Source organism: Dreissena polymorpha, chromosome 6 (assembly GCF_020536995.1).
Source record: "Dreissena polymorpha isolate Duluth1 chromosome 6, UMN_Dpol_1.0, whole genome shotgun sequence".
In the NCBI taxonomy this organism is placed as follows: domain Eukaryota; kingdom Metazoa; phylum Mollusca; class Bivalvia; order Myida; family Dreissenidae; genus Dreissena; species Dreissena polymorpha.
Window position 1 is genome coordinate 114,193,678 of NC_068360.1, and position 22,871 is coordinate 114,216,548.

Sequence of the window (22,871 nt, forward strand, 5' to 3'; positions counted from 1 at the left end):
ACAGACAGCAATTCGTGCTCATATTTGCTCATATTTAAAACCAAATATTACCTTAGCTTTTACTGCTATAATAACTATTTTCGTTTTTTAGGACAAGTTGCTCAAGGTACGAGCATCATAGCTAGCATGATTAACTCAAACTCAAAATCTGACAAAAGGTTTCTTTGATCATATTTTATTCTTTATTCTAAATGTAAATTCTTAAATTTGGTTTGTTAATATGTGCCCCGTTATGACGGTTATATAGCTAACATGTTTGGCGACAGATGTCTGAGCAACATAATCATGAAAACACAATTTTTAAAACAAATAGCTTCCCTAATAAACGCAACAAGCCCTTTAGCTAACCGATAATAAATATATGCTCATTACTTTTATTGTAATGCACGCCGTGTGCAAACTTAATAATACAATGATCCGTGCTGTGCGAAAATGCGGTTTAATACGTGTGCGTAAAGTGTAGTCCGTACAAGCTAATCAGGGACGATATTTTCTACCAAAACTAGATTTTTGCTAAGAAGAGACTTTCTTGAAACGAACAATATCATAATAGATTAAAGTGTCTTCCCTGGTTAGCATGCGCGGACTGCACAGGCTAAACTGGGACGACACTTTACGCACATGCATTAAAACCCCTTTCCACAGAGCACGGTCCATATTTATTAATTGAGGACTGATTTTTAAGGATGTTTAATTTACTTGTGTGAGCTACAGCATGTCTGTCAATCACAGCTGCTTCCAAGCGGTATTATTTTGACACTATCACTTGTATCTTAATAATTGTCTGTGATTATGATCAACTTACACAGAGGGGGTAATCACGAGATAGTCAAGATTGCGACGTCAATGCCGTGACAGTTATTTTTCGCCGTTTTATACCCTATATTACTTTTGTTAATTTTTTAAATGACGCTAACATTCCAGCCATATCAGTAAAGAGGTGATTAGCGTGTATTTCGTATTTAAAATCGCTTTATATCTCGACTTTACTCCCCACAATTGTTCTTAGTGGAGCCCTAATTGGGTCATCCCGCTAAGAAATTTTGCAGCGAATTAAGTCGAGATATAGAGCGAAAATAGCCATGAAATAAACGCCAGTAAATTTCTTGCTTATATGGCTGGAAAGTGAGCGGACTAAAAAAAACTTAATACAAGTAATAAATGGTATAAAACTGCGAAAAATACCTGCCTCGGCATGGACGTCGGCATCTTGAAAGTCACGTAATTACCCCCTCTGTTACAAAAATCATAACATCGTGTTCGTACTCAAATGCACATTCATTCACACTTCATATTCACAAGTCACAGTTAAAACCAGCTGTATTATTATGTGTTAAAACGTTTAATCGATATACAAGTATAACCGATATCGTCACAACAAAACACATCTATAATAACAACATATAAAACAACAACCAACATTTTTATATTAATAAATAAATTCCATCTAAAAAACAATGTCCTTTTTAAGTGCGAAATAAAATATAAAATGTGTCAAACAGCGTTTTTAAACAAAACATCTAATTAAACATGAAAAGGAAAAAACGTAAAAAGGTTTATACAGAGTAACAATTCCCTCAACATAGTTTGTTGCGACTAACTTACACTCGCCTTACTCTGTATTCAAAACGGTTTGCTAACGGCATGGCAAGATCAATGTACATGTATAAAACGAACGCTCTGTTGTCCAAACAAAGGTCTGCAAATACGAAACATGCGCAGACGAGGTTATTTAAAGCCACACAACTCATTTGGCATAGTAAATTTGAGTATAAATAAGAAACATATTTTATCTATGCCAATAAGAATTTATATGGTGGTTACAAGGTAGAGATCCGTCTTTTTTGTACCTTAAAACTTAAAAATAATCGCGTTTGTCGAAACGGACGTATACGTATGGAAATCCTACTTTCGGTTTTAAAAGCGGTACCGTTTGAAAAATAATAAATTACTTGCTAACTGGGCCATAGATTTAATGACAATTTTGCACACTTTCAAATTGCATCTATATGTATTGATGAACATGTATTTCATTTCAAGGTGTGTGGCTTTAACGATCTCTCAATGACACTTATTTCCCTCCCGTTGCTCCTTCCAGGTTGCCCCATTGACCTTCACCTCCCTCGTCCTGAAACAGGTTAAAATCAGAAACATCGATCTTGGAAAACTCGGCTAGGTGCATTTGTTTAAAGCGTCGGCCCATATTAGTCTGTTCAGTCCGCACAGGCTTATTCAGGACGGAAACTTCCGTATAGACTGCATTTGTGTTAAGTAGGGACTAACGGTAATCGAAAATGGATTAAAAGCCGAAAGTGTCGTCCCTGATTTGACTATGAGGATTACGCAGGCTAATCTGGGACGATACTTTACGTACATGTATTTGGTCAAGTTTTCCCACAACAAGGCGAAAAGGGATGATAAGATAAGACCCTTAAATACGCTTTTGATGATAAAATAGAGGATAAAATCAAGTTATTAAACCATTTATGCCTAGTGGACTCTCCCATACTTCACAACTGGATCAACTGGATCAATTTATTTCCAAAGTCAGGGATGTCTAGTTTATTTAATTTTATATTAAGAATATTTCTTATAGAAATTCCTTTAAGCAAACAGCGCAGACCCTGATGAGACGAGACGCCGCATCTGGGTCTACGCTGTTTGCAAAGGCCTTTTTGTAGACGCTAGGCATAAATGGGTTTAATAAAATAATTAAATAAGATTACGCCGTAAAAGAATGTGGTATACGAATTAAATATGAAATAAGAGACTAAAATTAATAGGATCATATTTGAAAAATAAATTGATGAAGATCAAACAGAATGATGGAATTAAATAACGAAGTAATGTAATACAAGTGAAAGGATGATGAATGCATTGGTAAGACAATTTCAATTATTGTAAGTATCAACTAACAATATGTGAGTGTGCTTTTCAAGTATTTTCTTAACAAATTAAGATACACAACAATGTATTGATAATTCGTGCATACAATTCGTGCATTGAGATAAACAAAAAGACAACACATTTACCAGATTGTCGTCTTTGCTGACAAATGTGGCATATTTCGGGGACTCACTTGTCTGAAATAAATCGGGAAACAAACTCTACGTTGTCTCAATTCCCAATGCAAATGTATAGATAAAATATCAATTATTTAACATAATCTAATGCAAGTTTGCTTCGTTCTGTTTAAAATATGATATTTTAGATTAAATATTATGAAATGTTAGTATAAAGCTTGTTATTAACGAAGCGAATTAATCTTCATACGTTCTCTTTCAAATCACACAAAAATTACAATATACGACCGCATTCGTTTTTATATGTGTCTTGTTCTGTGAAAATTGGGCAAAATGTAGGTGCGTAAAGTGTCGTCCTGATTAGCCTGTGCAGTCCGAGCAGGCTCATCAGGGACGACACTTTCCGCCTAAACAAGATTTTCGGTAAGAAGGGACTTCCTTTAAACGCAAAATATCATAAAAGCGGAAGGGTCGTCCCTGATTAGCCTGTGCGGACTGCACAGGCTAATATGGGATGACATTTTACGCACATTCATTAAGCCCAGTTTTCTCAGAACGCGACTCATATAATCTGTACGGAGCAGAACACCCATATTCACAAGAACGCACCCTCGTGACATCACTGGAAATTGATGACGTAGACTGGGCCGAGTCAGGCCGAGGCCCTTTGCCCTTCTCGAATATGGGCAACCCCTTGAAGTTCTTATAGTCCCGGTCCCTTTTCTCCTTTCTTTTCTGAATATCCGCCTGCGCATAATGGATATTAGTAAAATTATGAAATACTTGTTGTTGGTATGTTGCTATCTTATTTGTGTTTACGAAAAACGTTATGTTGGATATTACGAAAAGAAGACGGTTACCCGACTTGTTTAACATTTGCCCATCATAAATAACATCGGTATTTGTAAACAGCAAAACAACAAAAAGCGAAAAGTATTCCATTTCAAATTGATATTATTTGTACGACTTCTATACAAGAACTATACTTTATGATTCCGAAACTATTGTTTCGTGTTGTTCATTCATAAGAAAAACGAAAATATTTACGTTCTATATCAAAGGTTTTAAAATATTTGCTTAATAAAGCATGCCTTGAATAAATACCGTGATAATGGGTTCATTTTTGCCAATAACGAATTGCATTTTAAGACCTACAGAAAATTAATAAACAAAATACAGACTATTTGTTAGCGTGTTCCCGTTAGGCAAACACGCCCAAATACGCTTACAATGACTAGATTTGAAAGTAATCAATAAAAACAATGCAAAATGTGTGCATATGCCTAATAGGTCCGTGTATATACCGTCTTTTCCTTTTTCGTTTTGAATTTGACACAACGAAATATGAGAATTAAGGCATATTAGTTTATATTCCAATTTTCTTATAACCGAAACAAAAACAAAATTTCCGAAAACAAAATTTACTTCTTTGTATCGTTTTTCGTTGTACTAATAATAAAACAAAATGCGAAATGTATTTCCCTCTTCAAATTTCGTTTCACTCTTCATATAACAGAAATCAATTATTATAACTTGGTCCCGTTTACCGTTCTTGGTTTGATATTATGGTTTACAAAAAACGGAAAACGAGTGGCGCTGTTCAAAAATCTATAAATTAAAAAAAATATTTATAAATCTGTGCTCTGTGCTGCTGTCTTGGGGAGGTAACTCATTCGTGGCAATTGCGCGTTCTATTTTTCCTTTACATAAGAATACATCACTTATTTCGATCAGGATGGCTTCTTACGTGCATTTTTTTTTTTGGGGGGGGGGGGAAAGACACGCCGTAAGGGAAGAAGACGTGGATATTTTCAGTTGTTTTTCCAAAAAATGTGTTTGTCCAAATTGAAATGATCATAATCTGACATCTAAATGTTTTCCAATGAACCGGTATTTCATGTCGATCCAACCGAATTGATAGGGCTTTAGTTAGTCTTTTATGACAATTCTTTTTCTTTGCCCCTATACTATGCAAATTCAGTACTAATTTTACACACAAAAAAACAACAACGCGTTTAAGTCCTATAATCAGGGAGAGGTCCTTACATTTTAAGAGCTGTAATACCCCTTCCCCTGAGTCCAATATTCCAATTATTATACCCCTTAGACCCGAATGATGTTTTAAGAAGCAGAATAATCGGCGGCGGCTGCTAAAATGTCACCGTACATAATAGAACGTTTAAGTTGTATTAGTACTTCCAAATATTGAAAAAAGAATAAGACGCAATGAGAATAAATAAAAAGTTGTTTGAAGCTTATGAAATGGTTAAGTGCAAGGTCTCATATATAATTTCCAATACAAATACATGTTACATTTCACAACTGAACTGTGATATGTCTATTGATTTTAGCTCTGAAAGAGTTATAACCAAACACCTTATATGAAACCGTTTTGCGCTTGAAATAATTATATATAATATTATTAATAATATTAATAAATGTGCCTAGTTAAAAACTAATTAAACTATATATTTAATGTTCCGGAAAGAGGGCTCAAGATTTAGTTAATGCTCACAAAATATGTACCTTCCAATGATATTATAACGCCGCTAAAAATGACTTTAAACGTTACGATTCATAAAGAAGGCGAAAAGCATGCGTAACGCCTATAGAAATTACTTGCACGCGTTGAAACGTTCCGTTTAAGACCCTGGTTGTCTCCTCAAATGGAACTCGAATACCATTATGGAAAAGCTTGTATATCTGTAACTATACGTGTATGCTTTGTCGAGAGAACGCGCATTCAAGCAAGCGTTGGCTTGCGTGATCTGTTAAAGTGCATGAAAAGTCGAAAAATGTATTATTTTATTCCTTTTATACGCATCAAGTTCATGCAAAAAGTCATTCGAAAAGTGGAAAAAAACGTACCTAAAAACTTATTCATAAACTTAATTATTTGTAACAATTTCATAGTTGTAACTTATATGGTATTTTAAATAATGGCCTTTAATTAGCATTGATTTTTCTTTTATTATAAAATAATGGTCGTGTAATATAATATTACTAGATCTATGTATTTTCCAATTAGAGTAGCCAATAATAGCTGTCCCAAGACTCGCCTATTCTGCGTCTATAATTGTCTACATGTATGTATTAAAAAATAATAATACGATCTAAGGGATAAAACTGCGCAAAAGATCAATAAAGACTTATCTCTCCAAAACAGCGGAGCGCCCCTCGTTTTCGTATACCGTTGTATCAATTCAAGAACGGTTAATGGAAAAAGGCACTGTGTTTTAATTTTCATATATCAATGTTTGTATAATTAAGAACTCAACTTTGTTTTTTGGTTTTGTTCAGGTTGTAAGAAAATCGGATAATAAACTAATATACGTTGATTTTTGTTTTTCATTGTTTCTTATGCAAAATGAAAATGGAAAAGACGGTATATACACGGACCCTAATAGTCTTCGTGCTCCTCCAAATTAATCCATTCATGCCTAGTGGACTCTCCCATCCATATAAATTGGATAAATTTATTTCCAAAATTAGGGATGTCTAGTATATTTATTTCTATATTTAGTATATTTCTTACAGAAAGTCCTTTCAGCAAGCAGCGCAGACCCTGATGAGACGCCGCATCATGCGGCGTTTCATCTAGGTCGTCGCTGTTTGTCAAAGCCTTTTTCTAGACGCTAGGCATAAATAGGTTAACCTACCTGGACTTGATTTAGTTCCGGTACGTCACCATCTTTAGCGAGCAGCTCCCATGGCAACGCGTTGTCAGGGTCGTTCTCAAGTCGCTTGTTGTTAACCGTAACGGTAAGCTTCCCAACCGTTCTCCTTGGTGCCTTCGGCTTCGGCTTGCGACGGCACCAGTGAGCAAACCTGAAACAGTGAATGTGTTAAAATGTCTACTGAAACTCTTCTTCTCCTTTTGCTTGATATGCCCAAATTTCCTCACACAAAAGAACGGTTATTGAACACCTGTATGCAAAACATACATGCCACCGCAAAGTGATCGCAATGTGTTTACCCCTGTGGTAAGCCGTCAGAAGATTTGCTTTAATACATATTTGATGTCGTTTTGGGCAGGGTCTACCTGCTTCCCATCCTTGGAACGGAACTTAAGTGCTTAAAACTACCGCATGAGGTAGTATCTTACTGTCATTGTATTTAAAGGTTTTGGCTTTTAGCGTCGCCACTCTTCAGTAAACTTGAAATTTACTTACAGTTTGCCACGCGCAAGTTCATCTACTTTTTACTCGAATTGTGATTTAAATTGTACACAGTTAAAATGATATTATGCGCATCTAACAGGATACGTTTATATGTGTCAATCGCAACCGTTGTTTATTTTTGGTGTTTTCACTGCATATACACTTATTTTTGATAATGTAGCATCAACATACTAAAACAATATCACGGAAAGAGAAAATTAATGCAATTGAATATCAACCGTACTTTCGTTTTGACAACTGACGACATAAATTATTATATGTACGATGTAAATCTAAATTAGTTTTAGTGCATAATAGTTCATACGACATTCGAACACTAACTCAGATCCTGATAAAAAAGACAGTTCCGCTCGGCTTAGGGGACTGTATAGTCATGTAAAATATCGAAAATAAAATATTTTTTATAAACAACTGGTGGCAAGATGAGTTGCAGATAATTGGTCAGTTACCACATTTTGACTAACACTTTTAACCTTTTAATTCGTTTCAGCTCAATTTAAGTGTGAAAATGCCCTTAATATCACTATAAGATTGTTTCAAGTGCTTTCGGTTTGAAGAGTGTCATGCGTGTGAATTTCGAAGTATACGAGGTCCCTGTGCGCGTGAGGCTGGATTACCTAATTGAGTCGCGCTCTGAGAAAACTGGACAAAATGCATCTGCGTAAAGTGTCATCCCAGATTAGCCTGTGCAGACAGCACAGGCTAATCAGGGACGACACTTTCCGCTTTAACTAGAATTTCGGAAAAAGGGACTTCCTTAAAACGAAAAATACCATTAAATCGGAATGTGTCGTCCCTGGCTAGTTCGCACAGGCTATTCTGGGACGACACTTTACGCATATGCACTTTGCCCAATTTTCACAGAACAAGACAAATATCAGTCAGAAAAGGATTGCTGTACAAACCTGTTCATCTGGTAAACGACATAGTCGTAGATCCTGGGATCGTTGCAGGCGATGAAGATGATGATGACGACGGCGGCAAACACGAGGGCGCCGAGCAGAAACATCCACCAGTAATTCTCATGGTCGTCCAAAAAGACATAGTACCTCTCGGTCGTCGTTGTTGTTGTTGTCGCCACCTGTAATTTGTGTTATTTATATGCGACATAACTTTAATTTCAGTCTAATACGGGCACAGATTTCGTTTGGTTTGCATTATGTTCATTCGCAAGTTTAATTTTATAGGATGCGTTATTTATATTAATCATCCTATACATTTAGATACTTATTCCTTACACGTGCTACTACACGCTAAGGCCACTCCAAATTGATGTGTTGGTCGTCGGATTTACCGCACGTATTTTTTCAAAATGGAAAAAAACAATACTGCTCGCACTCATTTTTGTGTCCTACTGTAACCATAGCGCATGTGTTTTTTTAATTTGTAAAAAAAAAGAAAAAAAGCTATCTCGCAGAAACGATTTGACGCTGAATATGAATGCTAAATATAATGTTTCGTTGCCTTTTTAATCGAAAACTGCAGTCGCTCGAAACTTTGATCGAGACGACCAGAAAAAATGGCTTCCTGCGTGACCGTTTTAACAAATTGCGGTGAAAAGTTGCTGCAGCCAACCCTTATAAATATAAACACATCTGCTTCGTTCTGTGACTTATTTGAATGTGTCTGTTCACGTTCGAACATACAACTATCAGCAGATACCGTTGAAGCATGTTCAATTTGAAACAACATCGGGAAACATGACGTATTTTTTTTTGCATTTTCTTCATAAAATGGGACTTATTTCCCTATATGTAGGCACATTTTACATATAACACAATTTTAAGTGAAGAAAAAATAAACATAAAATCATTAAAGGCTGGTTCTAAAAGAGTCGCAGGGACAATGTTTTAGAAGTATTAAAATACATGGTTGACGGAACATGTTTTACAGCTAGGTTATGTTAGAAACATCAAAACAGTTCTTTGTAATGAATACATTTATTTCAGAAAAATACAATACCGTACTAGCCATCGACATGCCCCTTTTAGAAAATGTTATCGACAATGGATTACATGCATGGCCTTTGTCCGACTGTCTGTCATTATCATTTTGATGATTGTCCCTTTTCAAGTGCAATTTGCAACATGGTATACCTTTTCACAGCTTGCAAATGGTATACCTTTTCACAGTTTTCACTTTTGAAAACTTCAAACAAATATAAGCAGCAGTAGGTAGACATGTGTCCCTCACTTCAATGATATGTTATATTTCGTGGTCAAAGGTCATATGCAACTTACTCCTATTAATATGAGGTCGATATACATCGACCTCGTATGGTTTTATGTCAATTTGCTGTAACATTGTTCCGACATGAAATCATATCGGAAGCTTTAACGGCTGCAAAGTCATATAATAGCGCAGAATCTTCATAAAAGAGTTGTTTAATATAAAAATATAAACGTTATTATACTAATTGCATTAGAAGATGTTTAATTTAAACTTACAAGTAATGCTATTCCTGATAGGAAAACACTAGCTATAGACTTGTGTTCTGCATTTAAAAGTTTAAGTGCTGAAACCTAATTTTAGTGCATTTTTATTTGAAAAGTATGTTACTCATAGATATAGTATTGCTTGTTTGTACATAAATTCTTTTCTTTGTATAAGAATTGATTAAAATGTAAACTATAGCTGTTTAAACCTGTATCTCTTGTTAATGCAATATTTTTCTATCGAAATGTGATTTTGTTTTATTCTTCGCTCTTCGCTCGCTTGAAAATGTTCCTGTTTTCAAAAAAAAAAAATTTCGCTCGCCTCTTCAACTTTTTTCCAAAAAAATCCGTAGACCAGCAAATCAATTTGGAGTGGCCTAATAATGATTTTATGTAACTTCAAATAAAATAAGGTTGCCGTTTCGTAGAAAATATGGTTTCCGCCTTAGTCCGGGAGTACCATGTCCGATACCCTCTACGTTTGTACGATTCCCACTCCCCCCAACACACACACACACACACACACACACACACACACACACACACACACACACACACACACACACACACACACACACACACACACACACACACACACACACACACACACACACACACACACACACACACACACACACACACACACACACACACACACACACACACACACACACACACACACACACACACACACACACACACACACACACACACACACACACACACACACACACACACACACACACACACACACACACACACACACACACCACACACACACACACACACACACACACACACACACACACACACACACACACACACACACACACACACCACACACACACACACACACACACACACACACACACACACACACACACACACACACACACACACACACACACACACACACACACGGGAACAAAGCCAATGATATACCAATTTAATGTCATTGATTTTCACTATTTTGCATTCATGAAATATGTGCTCAATAAAGCACGCCTTAAATGAATACTAGGTCAACGTATTCAGGTTAGCCAACGAAACTTGGTATGATTTTAAGATACCAAGATAAGATAAGATTTAAGGCAATTAATAAAATAAGAAAAAACGTTTGCACATGTTTTACAGTATTTGTACAACAGTTGCATGTACTGTATTCGTTGATATACGTACATACCCCACTAAATATCACAGTAACTGTACACGTTCCTTCCAGAGGCGCCGTAGCGTCATTGTCGGAGACGATGATCTCGAACGTCTTATACGAGCCGTCAGGAACCGTAGAGACGTTACGTATGTAGAGTATTCCGTCTTCATCAATCTATAACAAACGCCATTTTAACCCATTTATGCTTAGTGGACTTTCCCATCCTTCTGAATTGGATATTTTTTTTACAAAAATTAGGGATGTCTAGTATAGTTATTTCTATATTTAAAATGATTCTTACAGAAATTCCTATAAGCAAACAGCGCAGATCCAGATGAGACGCCGCATCATGCGGCGTCTCATCTGGATCTACGATGTTTACCAAGGCCGTTTTTCTAGACGTGAGGCATAAATGGGATAGTTGAAACGTAGAAGTTATTAGCCCCATTGACTCTTAATATGTTTACTAGTAGTGGAGTGATAAAATAGTTCGCATGCTCCGTTCTGTTTTTTACTCTGTCCTTTTTTGTCGCTTCTTTAGCAAATGTGTGTCAATATGTACTAAGTATATATATAAATATAGGTATTAGTGATTTAGCCCATAATGCACAATTGTTGGTTTTTTAATTTATGTATCGTCCTGTGAATAAAATGTATCTACAATACAGATTGATGTAAATGTAGCAACTGCAAAGAGGTTTCCAAAATATATCAGTGTGAAAAACATGTTTTAATCAATGTGCACTTCTTAAAGTAAAATGGCTTCTAAATGATCATTTTCGATTTGATTCTTGGTCAGTAAATTAAAAAAAATGTAGAGTGTGTAACCGAACACTACTCTTTCCCCGGCCCGAACGTACATGTAATGTCATTTATCAATTACTGTGAAACAAAGACTTAAAGCCCCATTACTACTCAAAATCAACGAAAATTTCGTACAATATTTTGTAAAATAAAGTTAAACAATTAAAAATCTGTGTTGCTTGTGGCAATTTCAGAAATTTCAACGCCAAATGTGGCCTGCTAAAATAGATGTTTGTAGATACAAAATGCTCGTTTTTATTATTGTTTTGCATATTTACCGGTTATTCCATTTAAATTTCCCGCAACGACATCTATTCATACGACGCATGAACACTAACATGGTACCATTTTAGTGTTCGTGTGTAGTATGCATAGATATATTCGCGGGAAATTAAAATGGAATTAATTGTGTCACAAATAAATAAAAACGAGCATTTTGTATCTACAAAAATCTATGTAATCATACCACATCTAGCGTTGAAATTGTGGCTATTGCTATAAGGAACACTGATTGTTTAGTTGTTAACTTTATTCTACGAAATACTTAACGACCTTTCGTTCACTTGAGCGTTATAGAGGCTTTTACTTATATGAACCACCACAAGCCAGATAGGATAATCAGCGCGGTATCTAGTGCCCTGGCTTAGCCATTCCAAAACATGCATGCTGTACAATGTAATATACAATTTAATGCACAATACGTGTGCACATCTAACAACCAATCAGGGTATGTATACATTTGCCAGCCATATCCGGATTGTATTTCCAACAATTAAGTGCCTCGTTTTGAACAAAAGATTATCGTCCTGTTGGTGTTACGTTAGTGTCAAGTTGTTTCTGTGTAAGTAAAATATTTTTAAAAATCTATGATAAACAAGGATGATAGTGGGATATGTGTGCGTGGATTGTTTACGGATTCTCAAACAAATATAAATGTTACGAATAATTCAATAAGTCGTGGATACAAGACATGTACTATTAAACCGTTCTCTTGCTGATGGTTCTTTAGTTTCATGTTGTGTATATGTACATAAAAAATAGTTATCAAGTTTTGCACAAACGTGGAAAATGGTGGGATATATATGCGTGGGTCGTTGGTATATACTTGAATGTATACTAGCATAGGAATAATAAGATCACTCGTCGATTCGAAGAAATGTCATTATTTTGTAATCGGTCAATATTCCGACGCAAAGAAGTGTTGCCTCAGAACCCTTAAAAAGTACAAACAGCACAAATTCGTTAACAACGTACCCTCCCACCTTGGTGAGAGAATACTAGTATCTAATAATACTTGAAAAATGGACTCAGTCGAAGCTTTAATACACAAAGGACCAAACTTTTGTGTCAGAATCTGTCATTATACCTGAAAATGGGACTCCGTTGAAGCGATGGTACTGGTGGGGGTGGGACCAAACCTATAGGTCAGAACGGTCGGCGTATCAACAACGTCGGCATCCGATCCCGACATGTTTGCGATCAGCGTGAAAAACGTATCCGACGGTTTTTGGAAAAAGACGTAGTTCTTGTGGGGAAACTCTGGTGCGATGTCGTTTATTTTCTTCACCGTGAGTGTAAATGACTCTGTAAATGAAGTTAAAGGTAAAGCGAATTAATTATTCGTAATGATATCCAAAACATAAATAAATACATCATATAATGCGGAAACCCTTATATCGTTTAACGCGTTGATAAAACATCATTTAAAAATCACTATAAATGTGTCTAGAATCAGTGATTGAAATGTTGTAAACAACATTTGTTTTGTAACGAAATGCTTTCTTCTAAAATAATTGAAAAATCGCTATAGCTTTTAAAACAATATTCAATATTCAATCAAGTACAGACCAACGTTTATTTTATTTCTCCCTCAAAATTATAATCTGAATTGTTAACTCACATAGCACAAACATATTATAAAAATTGACTTCATGAAAGAACTTTAATTAGAGAAATGTTTCAACTGTACAGACACACCCTTGATATCTTTCTGGAAACAAAATGTATGTTTGAAACAGTTCGTACGCGATTCAAGAAAATATCAAAAACATCGAAAGTGATTAAAACATGGAACATAGACAGTAAGCCTATACGTGTTGATAAACCCATAAAAATCAAAACCTTACTTGTATCTGTAAAACCGCCGGTGTCACGTGCAGTTATGTTACAGGTGGCAGTGCCAGACAACCCCTTATCCATGTCGTATTCTCGAACCAGCTTGACCTAAAATGAATACACTTAATTGATAAAAAATATGTTCTCAAACATTCGCACAGATGCGCTTTGATATTAATTACAGAAAATTGGTCAAGTCAATTCCTATAGTGAAAAGTGTTAACGTTTACTAATATAAATTACTAAGTAATCGACTGTCGTGCACCATTAAATGACATATTAAATAGAATTACATCACCAAATAAATAAAATAATCATAGAAAAACAATAAGTTAAAGTCATTTTCATTATTTCTACAAATGAGCCGCGCTCTGATTAAACGAGGCTTAATGCATGTGCTTCAATTGTCGAACTTTATTAGCCTGTCTAGTCCGCACAGGCTAATCAGGAGCAATCCTTCCCGCTTAAACTTGATTTTCGCTAGAAAGATACTTTCTTCAAACTAACAAACACCATCAAAAGCGGAAAGTTTCATCACTGATAAGCCTGTGCGGCCTCCTCACACTAATCTGTAACGACACTCTACGTACATACAGTAAGGCCCGTTTTCGCACAGCGCGGATCAAATCATTTTCGTTTACCTCATTTTTATCCGGATCAAACGAGAAGTACTTTGAATCCTTCCCACAATTCATCCAGTAGTATATTAATTCGCCATTGTCTGTGCTGTTGGTGGAAGATACGACCGAGGAATATATGACGGATCCCGGTGTCATACTCTTAAATAAATTGAATGAGAAATACCCACTGAGGACCATGTGACATTGAAGATGCCAGCCAGGCAGCCCCAAAATAAATATGAACTGACATAAAAATGCTGAGGTCCATTTAGTACCGAATACCGTTAGGCCCATCGTGGTTACACATTAAAACCCAGAGGGCGAGAATGCGAGAACGCGATAGTTCGATGACGAGAATGCGACAATACGATGACGACAGTGCGACAATACGATAGCGAGAATGCGAGAACGCGATGGCGAGAATGCGAGAACGCGATAGTACGTTGACAACTATGCGACAGTGCGATGACGACAGTGCGACAATACGATGGAGACAATGCGATAGTGCAATTGCGACAATTTGAGAATGCGTAAACGCGAGAGTGCGATGACAAGAATGCGACAATACGATGAGGACAGTGCGACAATACCATGGCGATAATGCGAGAACGCGATGGCGAGAATGAAAGCGCGAGAGTACGATTACGAGAATGGGACAATACGATGACGACGTTGCGACTATACGATGTCGAGAATGCGAGAACGCGATGGCGAGAATGCGATGATACGATGGCGACAGTACGATATGACTATCCCATTGTCGCCATCGTACTTTCGGACTGTCGCCATCGTATTTTCGCATTGGCGTCATCGTACTATCGCGTTCTCGCATTCTCGTATTCTCGCCATCGCGTTCTCGGATTCTCGCTTTCGTATTGTCGCACTAACGTCATTGTATTGTCGCAATCGCATCATCGTACTCTCGCGATTTCGCATTCTCGCCCTCTGAATTTTATTGTGTAACCACCATGGCCCCTTACGGTATTCCATAATTTAGAGTCACACATGTATACGGACAGAAGCAGACGGCTGCTGTCGATATGAGGTATGTAACCGTCTGGCAGCCAACTGTTATCTCGTTGAATCCGACCCGCCTAAATTGTAGATATTTGACAAAATGAATAAATATAATTATAGATTAAATTTGAATTACACATAACATATTTGACGGGTTTCAGTTTTTATGTTCACTGTTTAAATGACATGTCTTCCGATATTTTGTAATAACTTATAATCGTCGATTGTATTCATTTTCAAAAAAGTTGAATCTAGGTTTTAAATTTCTATAAATACTAAAGATAGACCTACATAACTTTCGTCTGCGATACTGATTGTATGTATTTATCATTTTCACAATCTTGTACCACGAAAATAACATAATGTTCGTTACGTTAGATTTGATTTTTAACTGACAGTATTTATTTTGTAAACCAAACGTTGTCTTACAAATAAGTGAAAAAGCCGTGAAAACGCGTATATTTTTTGTATCAAGCAAGATTTGTGAAACAGATTTGTTTGTTTTAGTTTATTTGTGATTGAACGTTGTAGACCTCATTATACAAGACGTTGGTATAAAACAATGAGAACACAACTACTGTTTAAACTCACTGATTTAGTTAACATAATCATTTCCTTAACCAGAAAGAGTCGCCACGAGCACACATCGCAACTAGAGGCCGAAAGTATTGCAACCGGAAAAAATACTATCTGAGGCGTTAACGTTAAATGAGCATGCTTCAATTGTATCAATACGTTAAAAATATGTATCATTGAATCGTATGCGTGTGTAGTTGAAAATTTAAACACACAGAATAAACATATTTTACATACACATAAATACCTTCCTAAAAATAGTTTACTTGTGTTTTATTTGGAAAAATCAGTGATTGAAAATTAGCATTCGCCTTATTGAACATTGAAATATAACATTTACCATGAACACTACCACTATTGTGAACCATTTTAATATAATTAATATTTCAGGGTTTATAAATTATAAGAGTTACTGCAGGGATGGTCAAAGACATGGGACTCAAGCGTGTGGAAAAACTTCATATTGTGTACGACATGATGTTATAAAGTGTTTTGTATGTATATATTTATATAACAAACAAACAAAATTGCATCATTATCTTTTATAAATAAATGTCTAAATAACGCTTAGATTCAACAGTGTAAATGAAACAACAAGTTTATAAAACAAAACTTCCAGAGGACCAAAAGCCCAAGTGGATATAGTAAGCATTCCGTGTTTGCAAAGAAAATAGTTTATGATTAAACAAAGTAATAATACATTTAATTGCAACAATACATACATGTATATAGAGAATATTATGTGAGTTTTGGATAAAGATCAAGAAAATCATGCGAGGCTTGGAACCATCGAAGCGCGAGGCTTGTCGAGCTCTAATATGGTTCGAGGCGAGCATGATACATGTAGAATTAATCTTTATCCAAAACTCACATAACATTCTATTTATCCTATTGTTGCATCCCTTTTCAATTAATAATTATCAAATATCGCATTTTTTAAAGATATTGTTCTTCCGTAGTTGACAAAAACATTTTGTAGCGCCGTTAAATGTCGCATCGCCGTTATATGTCGCAGGCTACGAGATTTGTCGCAACATTGACGATAAATGTCGCAAGGAACGATAAATGTCGCAAATCCTACTGACGATATATGTCGCAACTTTAACGATAAATGTCGCAAAAATTTCAACTGCTGATATATGTCGCAACATTAACGATAAATGTCGCACACCTTTGTAAGTCATGATAAAAACGAAAACCTGAAGTAAAATAACTAAAACTTTAAGGTTAGATTAAGATTACCCAACGAGGTTCTTTGATTTGACTTCCACCAGAATGGTCAGTTTTTAGTTAGTATTGTCCGAAATGGTCAATTGTGGTCAGTATTTTCCATAATTGTCATTTGCGGTCAGTATTGGCCGAAATGGTCAGTTTGGGTCAATATTGACCCAATCAATTTGTATAATTCTTGGCTCGAGTAGCCAGATGTTGATTTCCCTGTGCTAAATGGACTGCTGTTATCCAGATTGTCCACATGTTGTAAGATGTGATAAAACTGTAACATTATTACAGCAACACAAATTACGATAACATTGTATTGAATATTGTATGTTAGTTACATGACTGTAGTACATGTATCATTATCTCAGTTAATGTATTGCTATTTTGCAGACGCACTGGCATATGCCGGAGTTTGTACTGGCATACTGATGAAATGACTGAAGAATAATATGTTCTTTTTATTTTTTCAATATCGTTGACTTCAAATAATGCTTAACATATAGGCAGCGGTATTCTATGTCGCCGATTCAGTGGCTCGCTGCAGAGTATCAATCTAATGAAAAATACCTCATCCCCGTTTATCAGTGAACTTAGCCTTCTGTTACTTATTTCCTTTAGTTTTGTGAATATAAAAGTTTTTGGATAGTAAAAGTGTCAAATATCATCCTCCGTACACAGTTATTTTGTTTTATTAGATTCCCGATCCTTTTGGAATTTGAACTCGTACTCTTTAAACTAACCAATCACAAAAATGGCCGCATTTACTTTAAACATATATATATATATATATATATATATATATATAACAAAGTCTCTATTAGTATCTTGTATTATTTAAACAAAACCGCTGTATTTATTTTTTGCCGAAGCTTTCGACCTCACGGTCTTCATCAGCGGCCATGTTTTATTTTATTTATTTTTTTATTATTGTTTTCGCGCCCTTTTATTAACGTTTATTCTTGCACGTTAATGCCATATGGTCGGTATGTCCTTAGTTTTAACTTCCACAATTGCTCCATGGTTTTGCGGTACTCGTCCGACCCGCTGAGTTTTTCGAATCCCATTATTTGGAAAGATCCATGTAATGTCCGTCTTTGTATAATTGTTCAGCTACTGGGTCACTGTGCTGTGTGCGAATATGCGACAGATTAAATATATGTCGCTGGTTCATAGTTCCGCCGGTCTCTCCCACATGCACGAACCTGCGACAGCGACGACAGTTGACCGCGTACACAACACTGGATGATTTGCAATCAACATTGTTTCTGACGCTGTACTTCCTGCCGCTGGAATCTGTGAAATATATGCCGCCTTCATCATGTACGGGCAAATGGCGCATCTCTGCGCCCCACAGGGCCCGCTCATATTGGGCTTTCGGAAGAATATCCTATTGTGTTTTTTGTGCACTAGGATGTCTTGCAGGTTGCAATCTCTTCTGAAGGCTACTAATGGGGGCTCAGAGAACACTTCCTTCATTCTATCAGACGTGTGCATGCGAAAAGGTTATCACGAGCGGAATCCTTGTATTATGCTCCGAGTTTGTCTTTTCGCGTAAAAGGTTCTCTCTCTTTTTATTGTCTACCTTTATCAATTCGGTCTCTACAAACGCCCCGTCATATCCACGGTTCACGAGCTGTGTTTTTACCGCCTGCCTGTGCTTTCGGTAGGCAACCTCCTCTGAACAGATTCTTTTCGCACGCACACCAAGACCATATGGTGTTGCTTTTTTGTAGACTCCGGGTGCGAAAAATCCCTGTGTAGGTACAGGTGTTTATCGGTAGGCTTAGTATATAGGTCGGTTTGAAGGCGCCCGTTCCGTATTGATGTCATCGTGTCCAGGAACTCTAGTTTTTCCGAAGAATAGCGGAGCTCGAGTTTAATGCGAGGGTTGATTTCATTTCCTTCTGTGTGGAAAGTTTTGAGTGCCTCGATACCATGCGTCCATAAGCCCCACACATCATCCACAAACCGGAAGTGTGCGATTGGTTGCTTTTCTGATTGCCGGAAAAGTTCCTCTTCCCAAGCACCCATGTAGGTTGATGCATAGTTCAGCCCGAGGCGTGAGCCAAATGCCGTCCCTTCCGTCTGTATAAAGTGTTCGTCGTTGAATGAGAAGGTGTTGTTCTCCAACACAGTGTCCATCATCACGATGACGCCCTCTGTAGGAATTTCCGGGTCTGTTCGCCTGTTTTAAGCCTCTATAGCAACAGAACGGGCCTCATCTCTCGGGACACTTGGATACAGGGCCTTCACATCTAAACAGAATATGAGCGTACCTTTCGGAAGAGGTTGTTTTAATTTTTGTATTATGTTTAAGAAGTCCATAGTGTCTCTTACAAATGACGGAAGTGACGTCACATGGCTTCGCAACTGGTCCTCAACAATTTCCGCCATTTTCTCTGTCGGGTGGCTTCTACCATTCACATTGGTGCGTAACGGCATTCCTGGCTTATGTAACTTCGGGTTCCCTTGAAGCTTACCGGAAGTGTCATCGTTCCCTGTCATGTATTGTCGGAGATCACTGTCTATGGAACCTCTTTTGTACAGGTTGTCTACCACCTTTTTTACCTTGTTATGCACTGATTTTGTTTTGTCGTCGGTAGCTTCCGCATATGTGCCGCTATCGGAAATTTCAACTTTTATTTTTTTATGTAATCTGTGCTATCCATTACGACTATACCAGAACCTTTATCAGCAGGCCGAATGACAATTTCATCGTCGTTAAGAAGTTCGGTCAGAGCGTATTCTTCAGATTTACTCATAAAGAGCTTAAACTTTCGAAATATTCTCTAAGACGCATGCGACGTTCCCATGCAGTGAGGTCCGTCATCAACTTGCCTTGTCAACGACTCTTCTTGTTGGAACAAATTTCAATCCCTTAGATGGAACTTTTATTTGTGAGGCGGTTAGTTGCTTCTTAGACAGGTTAGTCACTACATCCGGTTGGACCGACGGTCCCTCAGTAACGATAACACAATTTTTAGACGTTGAATCGTTTTCTGTATAGCGGCGTTGCACTTCCGGCTTGTCTAACAACACATGCATGTTTTTTGAAGGCATGGAAAGATTTTCTGAACCAATAGATCCCACTTCCGGTTCCTCTGCGCCGAAATGGACGCTTTCTGCAGTTATTGAACCTTTTCCGGTGTGGCTACACTGCACCTCCGGTTTGTCAGTAGCGACATTCTTATCTTCAAGTATTTAACTGTTTTTAGAATGTGTGTTATCTTTTTTAAGGACGCTCATTTTCTTTTTCTTTGTTCTTAAAAGTTCAATTTGTGTTTCAAGTGAAAATTGATCCAGTTCTTTCTGTAGCTTTTCGCATTTATGTTTAGTAATTGAGGAAGACATCTTATTTGAATATTCCTTTTTCAAGTTGATAACATCACGCAAAACCCGGTAACAAACAGCAATACCCTTAGGCATTAAGTGGAGTGATGTTCTATGCAGGACTTTAGCAACGCGACCATTTTCCTGTTCATTTTTGTGAAGATCCATCTTCCACTTCAATGCAAATCCTTTTGGAACTATTTCACCATTGACGCATTATTTCAAAAATTGTCTATGACTCTCATACCGGCATACAGTATCTTCTCAGTCAGTTTCTTCAGTCGCGCAAAAGGAACGTTATCCGTTATTTGAGCTGTCATCATGAAAATGTTATATAACAAAGTCTCTATAAGCCTTGTATTATTTGAACAAAAACGCTGTATTTATTTTTTGCCGAAGCTTTCGACCTCACGGTCTTCATCAGCGGCCATGTTTTATTTTCAGATGTTTTATTATGAACGGAAATAACGTCGTGAATTTCCGGCGTCAACGTTGTTTACGCGCCCTTTTATTAACGTTTATACTTGCACGTTGATGCCAAATGGTCGGTAGTTTTTGGGAACACAATCTGTGAAAAGATACAAACTTTCATGTTAATTTTCATATTGATAAAATAGAATTGTGACACATATTGTGTATTCAGTTATTATGTTTTATGTTTATACATTGCTGCAGTTGAACATATAACGCTATGGCATTAATTGCGCCGTTGCCGTCTATACCAAATTCCTTCTACCGTGTGCCAGCCGCATAAAGTAGCTAAACGCAGAAATAGCCATGCATTTACTCACGAGGAATGCCTTATAAGTTGACGAATCGCCTGTACCAGTCCACTGCCAGCGCCAGATATTGCGATTATCTTTCGAACACTGATGGGCTATACGGTAACGTCACCGAACCGACTAGGGCATAGATACAACCGCGGAGGTGGTGTCTTACCTACTAAATCTCTAAACATCCTATTTACCCGTTGCAGGGAGTTTCTTGACAAAGGGCTTAGTTTTAGCACAATATCAACAAGTATAGACCAAATCTCACGCGGCAAGTTCACATGGCGGTTTTGGTGAACATGTTTTCGGTTCCTTTTGAACTGTACCATTTCTCTCAATCGCGTAATGTCACTGGTATTGGGCGATCCCAGGTCGCCAGCGTTCAGGTCATCACTGTCAGCGTTCACGTCATCGCCGCAAGCGCTCAGTTCATAATCGCCAGCGTTCAGGTCGTCACCGTCAGCGCTCAGGTCATCACCGCCAGCGCTCAGGTCATCACCGCCAGCGCTCAGGTCATCACCGCCAGCGCTCAGGTCATCACCACCAGCGTTCAGGTCATCACCGCCAGCGCTCAGGTCATCACCGCCAGCGTTCAGGTCATCACCGCCAGCGCTCAGGTTATCACCGCCAGCGTTCAGGTCATCATCGCCAGCGCTCAAATCATCACTGCCAGCGCTCAGGCATCACCGCCAGCGTTCAGGTCATCACCGCCAGCGCTCATGTCATCACCGCTAGCGTTTATGTCATCACCGCAAGCGCTCAGGTCATCACCGCTAGCGCTCAGGTCATCACCGCTAGCGCTCAGGTCATCACCGCCAGCGCTCAGGTCATCACCGCCAGCGCTCAGATCATCACCGCCAGCGCTCAGGTCATCACCGCCAGCGCTCAGGTCATCACCGCCAGCGCTCAGGTCATCACCGCCAGCGCTCAGGTTATCCCGGCCAGCGTTAAGGTCATCACCGCCAGCGCTCAGGTCATCACCGCCAGCCTCAGGTCATCACCGCCAGCGCTCAGGTCATCACCGCCAGCGCTCAAGTCATCACCGCCGACATTCAGGTCATCATCGCTCGTAGGTGGATCAGTTTACCAAGTTCCTCGTGCTGATGCGTCTACAATTCTTTCTTATACATGTTTATTATAACCAAGGGCAACGTAATGCTCACCGGCGCCCTCTGGGTAATGTCCAATTATTATTAGAGGGTAACGGCTTGACAGTCATGAACTCCCATCCGGACTTATCAATGTAGTTGCACTATTCCTAGTCGACACTATTAAAATCTGCATATTATACAGCTGCGACATCGCTTGCAATGTTATTTGGTCACCGTATATATATTCTGTAGACATCCGCGACAAATAATTTCGTGGTTGCTAAAGTATTGAGTTCCACCAGTTTGCTCCACAAATCCTATTACCAAGTACGGGTGTTTGCCTCAAAAAGGTTACTACGTCTTGTCTAAGCGTTTCTTTCGACCTATGTATTCCATACTGGCGTAGGTGATATAAAACAGCTGCAAACTGACAGTTTCCGTTCCCAATAGGATCCATTACGACGGGCAATCCGAATTCCGATCTCAATTTTTCAAGCTGAGACGATTTTGTTGTAGCTATGCAATACTGTTTTCG

General features: G+C 37.8%; 1 protein-coding gene across 1 annotated transcript; it reads right to left on the bottom strand.

The window, feature by feature from the left end:
- Positions 1 to 1,379: 1,379 nt before the first annotated feature.
- Positions 1,380 to 19,650, bottom strand: LOC127836004 (uncharacterized). Its single transcript, XM_052362422.1, has 11 exons — positions 19,563 to 19,650; positions 19,080 to 19,304; positions 18,728 to 18,822; positions 13,723 to 13,819; positions 12,963 to 13,180; positions 10,823 to 10,966; positions 8,110 to 8,285; positions 6,683 to 6,851; positions 3,633 to 3,770; positions 3,033 to 3,083; positions 1,380 to 2,128 (listed from the first exon to the last, which is right to left on the bottom strand). The coding sequence occupies exons 1-11, from the start codon at positions 19,648 to 19,650 to the stop codon at positions 2,072 to 2,074; spliced, it is 1,458 nt and encodes a 485-aa protein (XP_052218382.1). The 3' UTR covers positions 1,380 to 2,071.
- Positions 19,651 to 22,871: the final 3,221 nt, after the last annotated feature.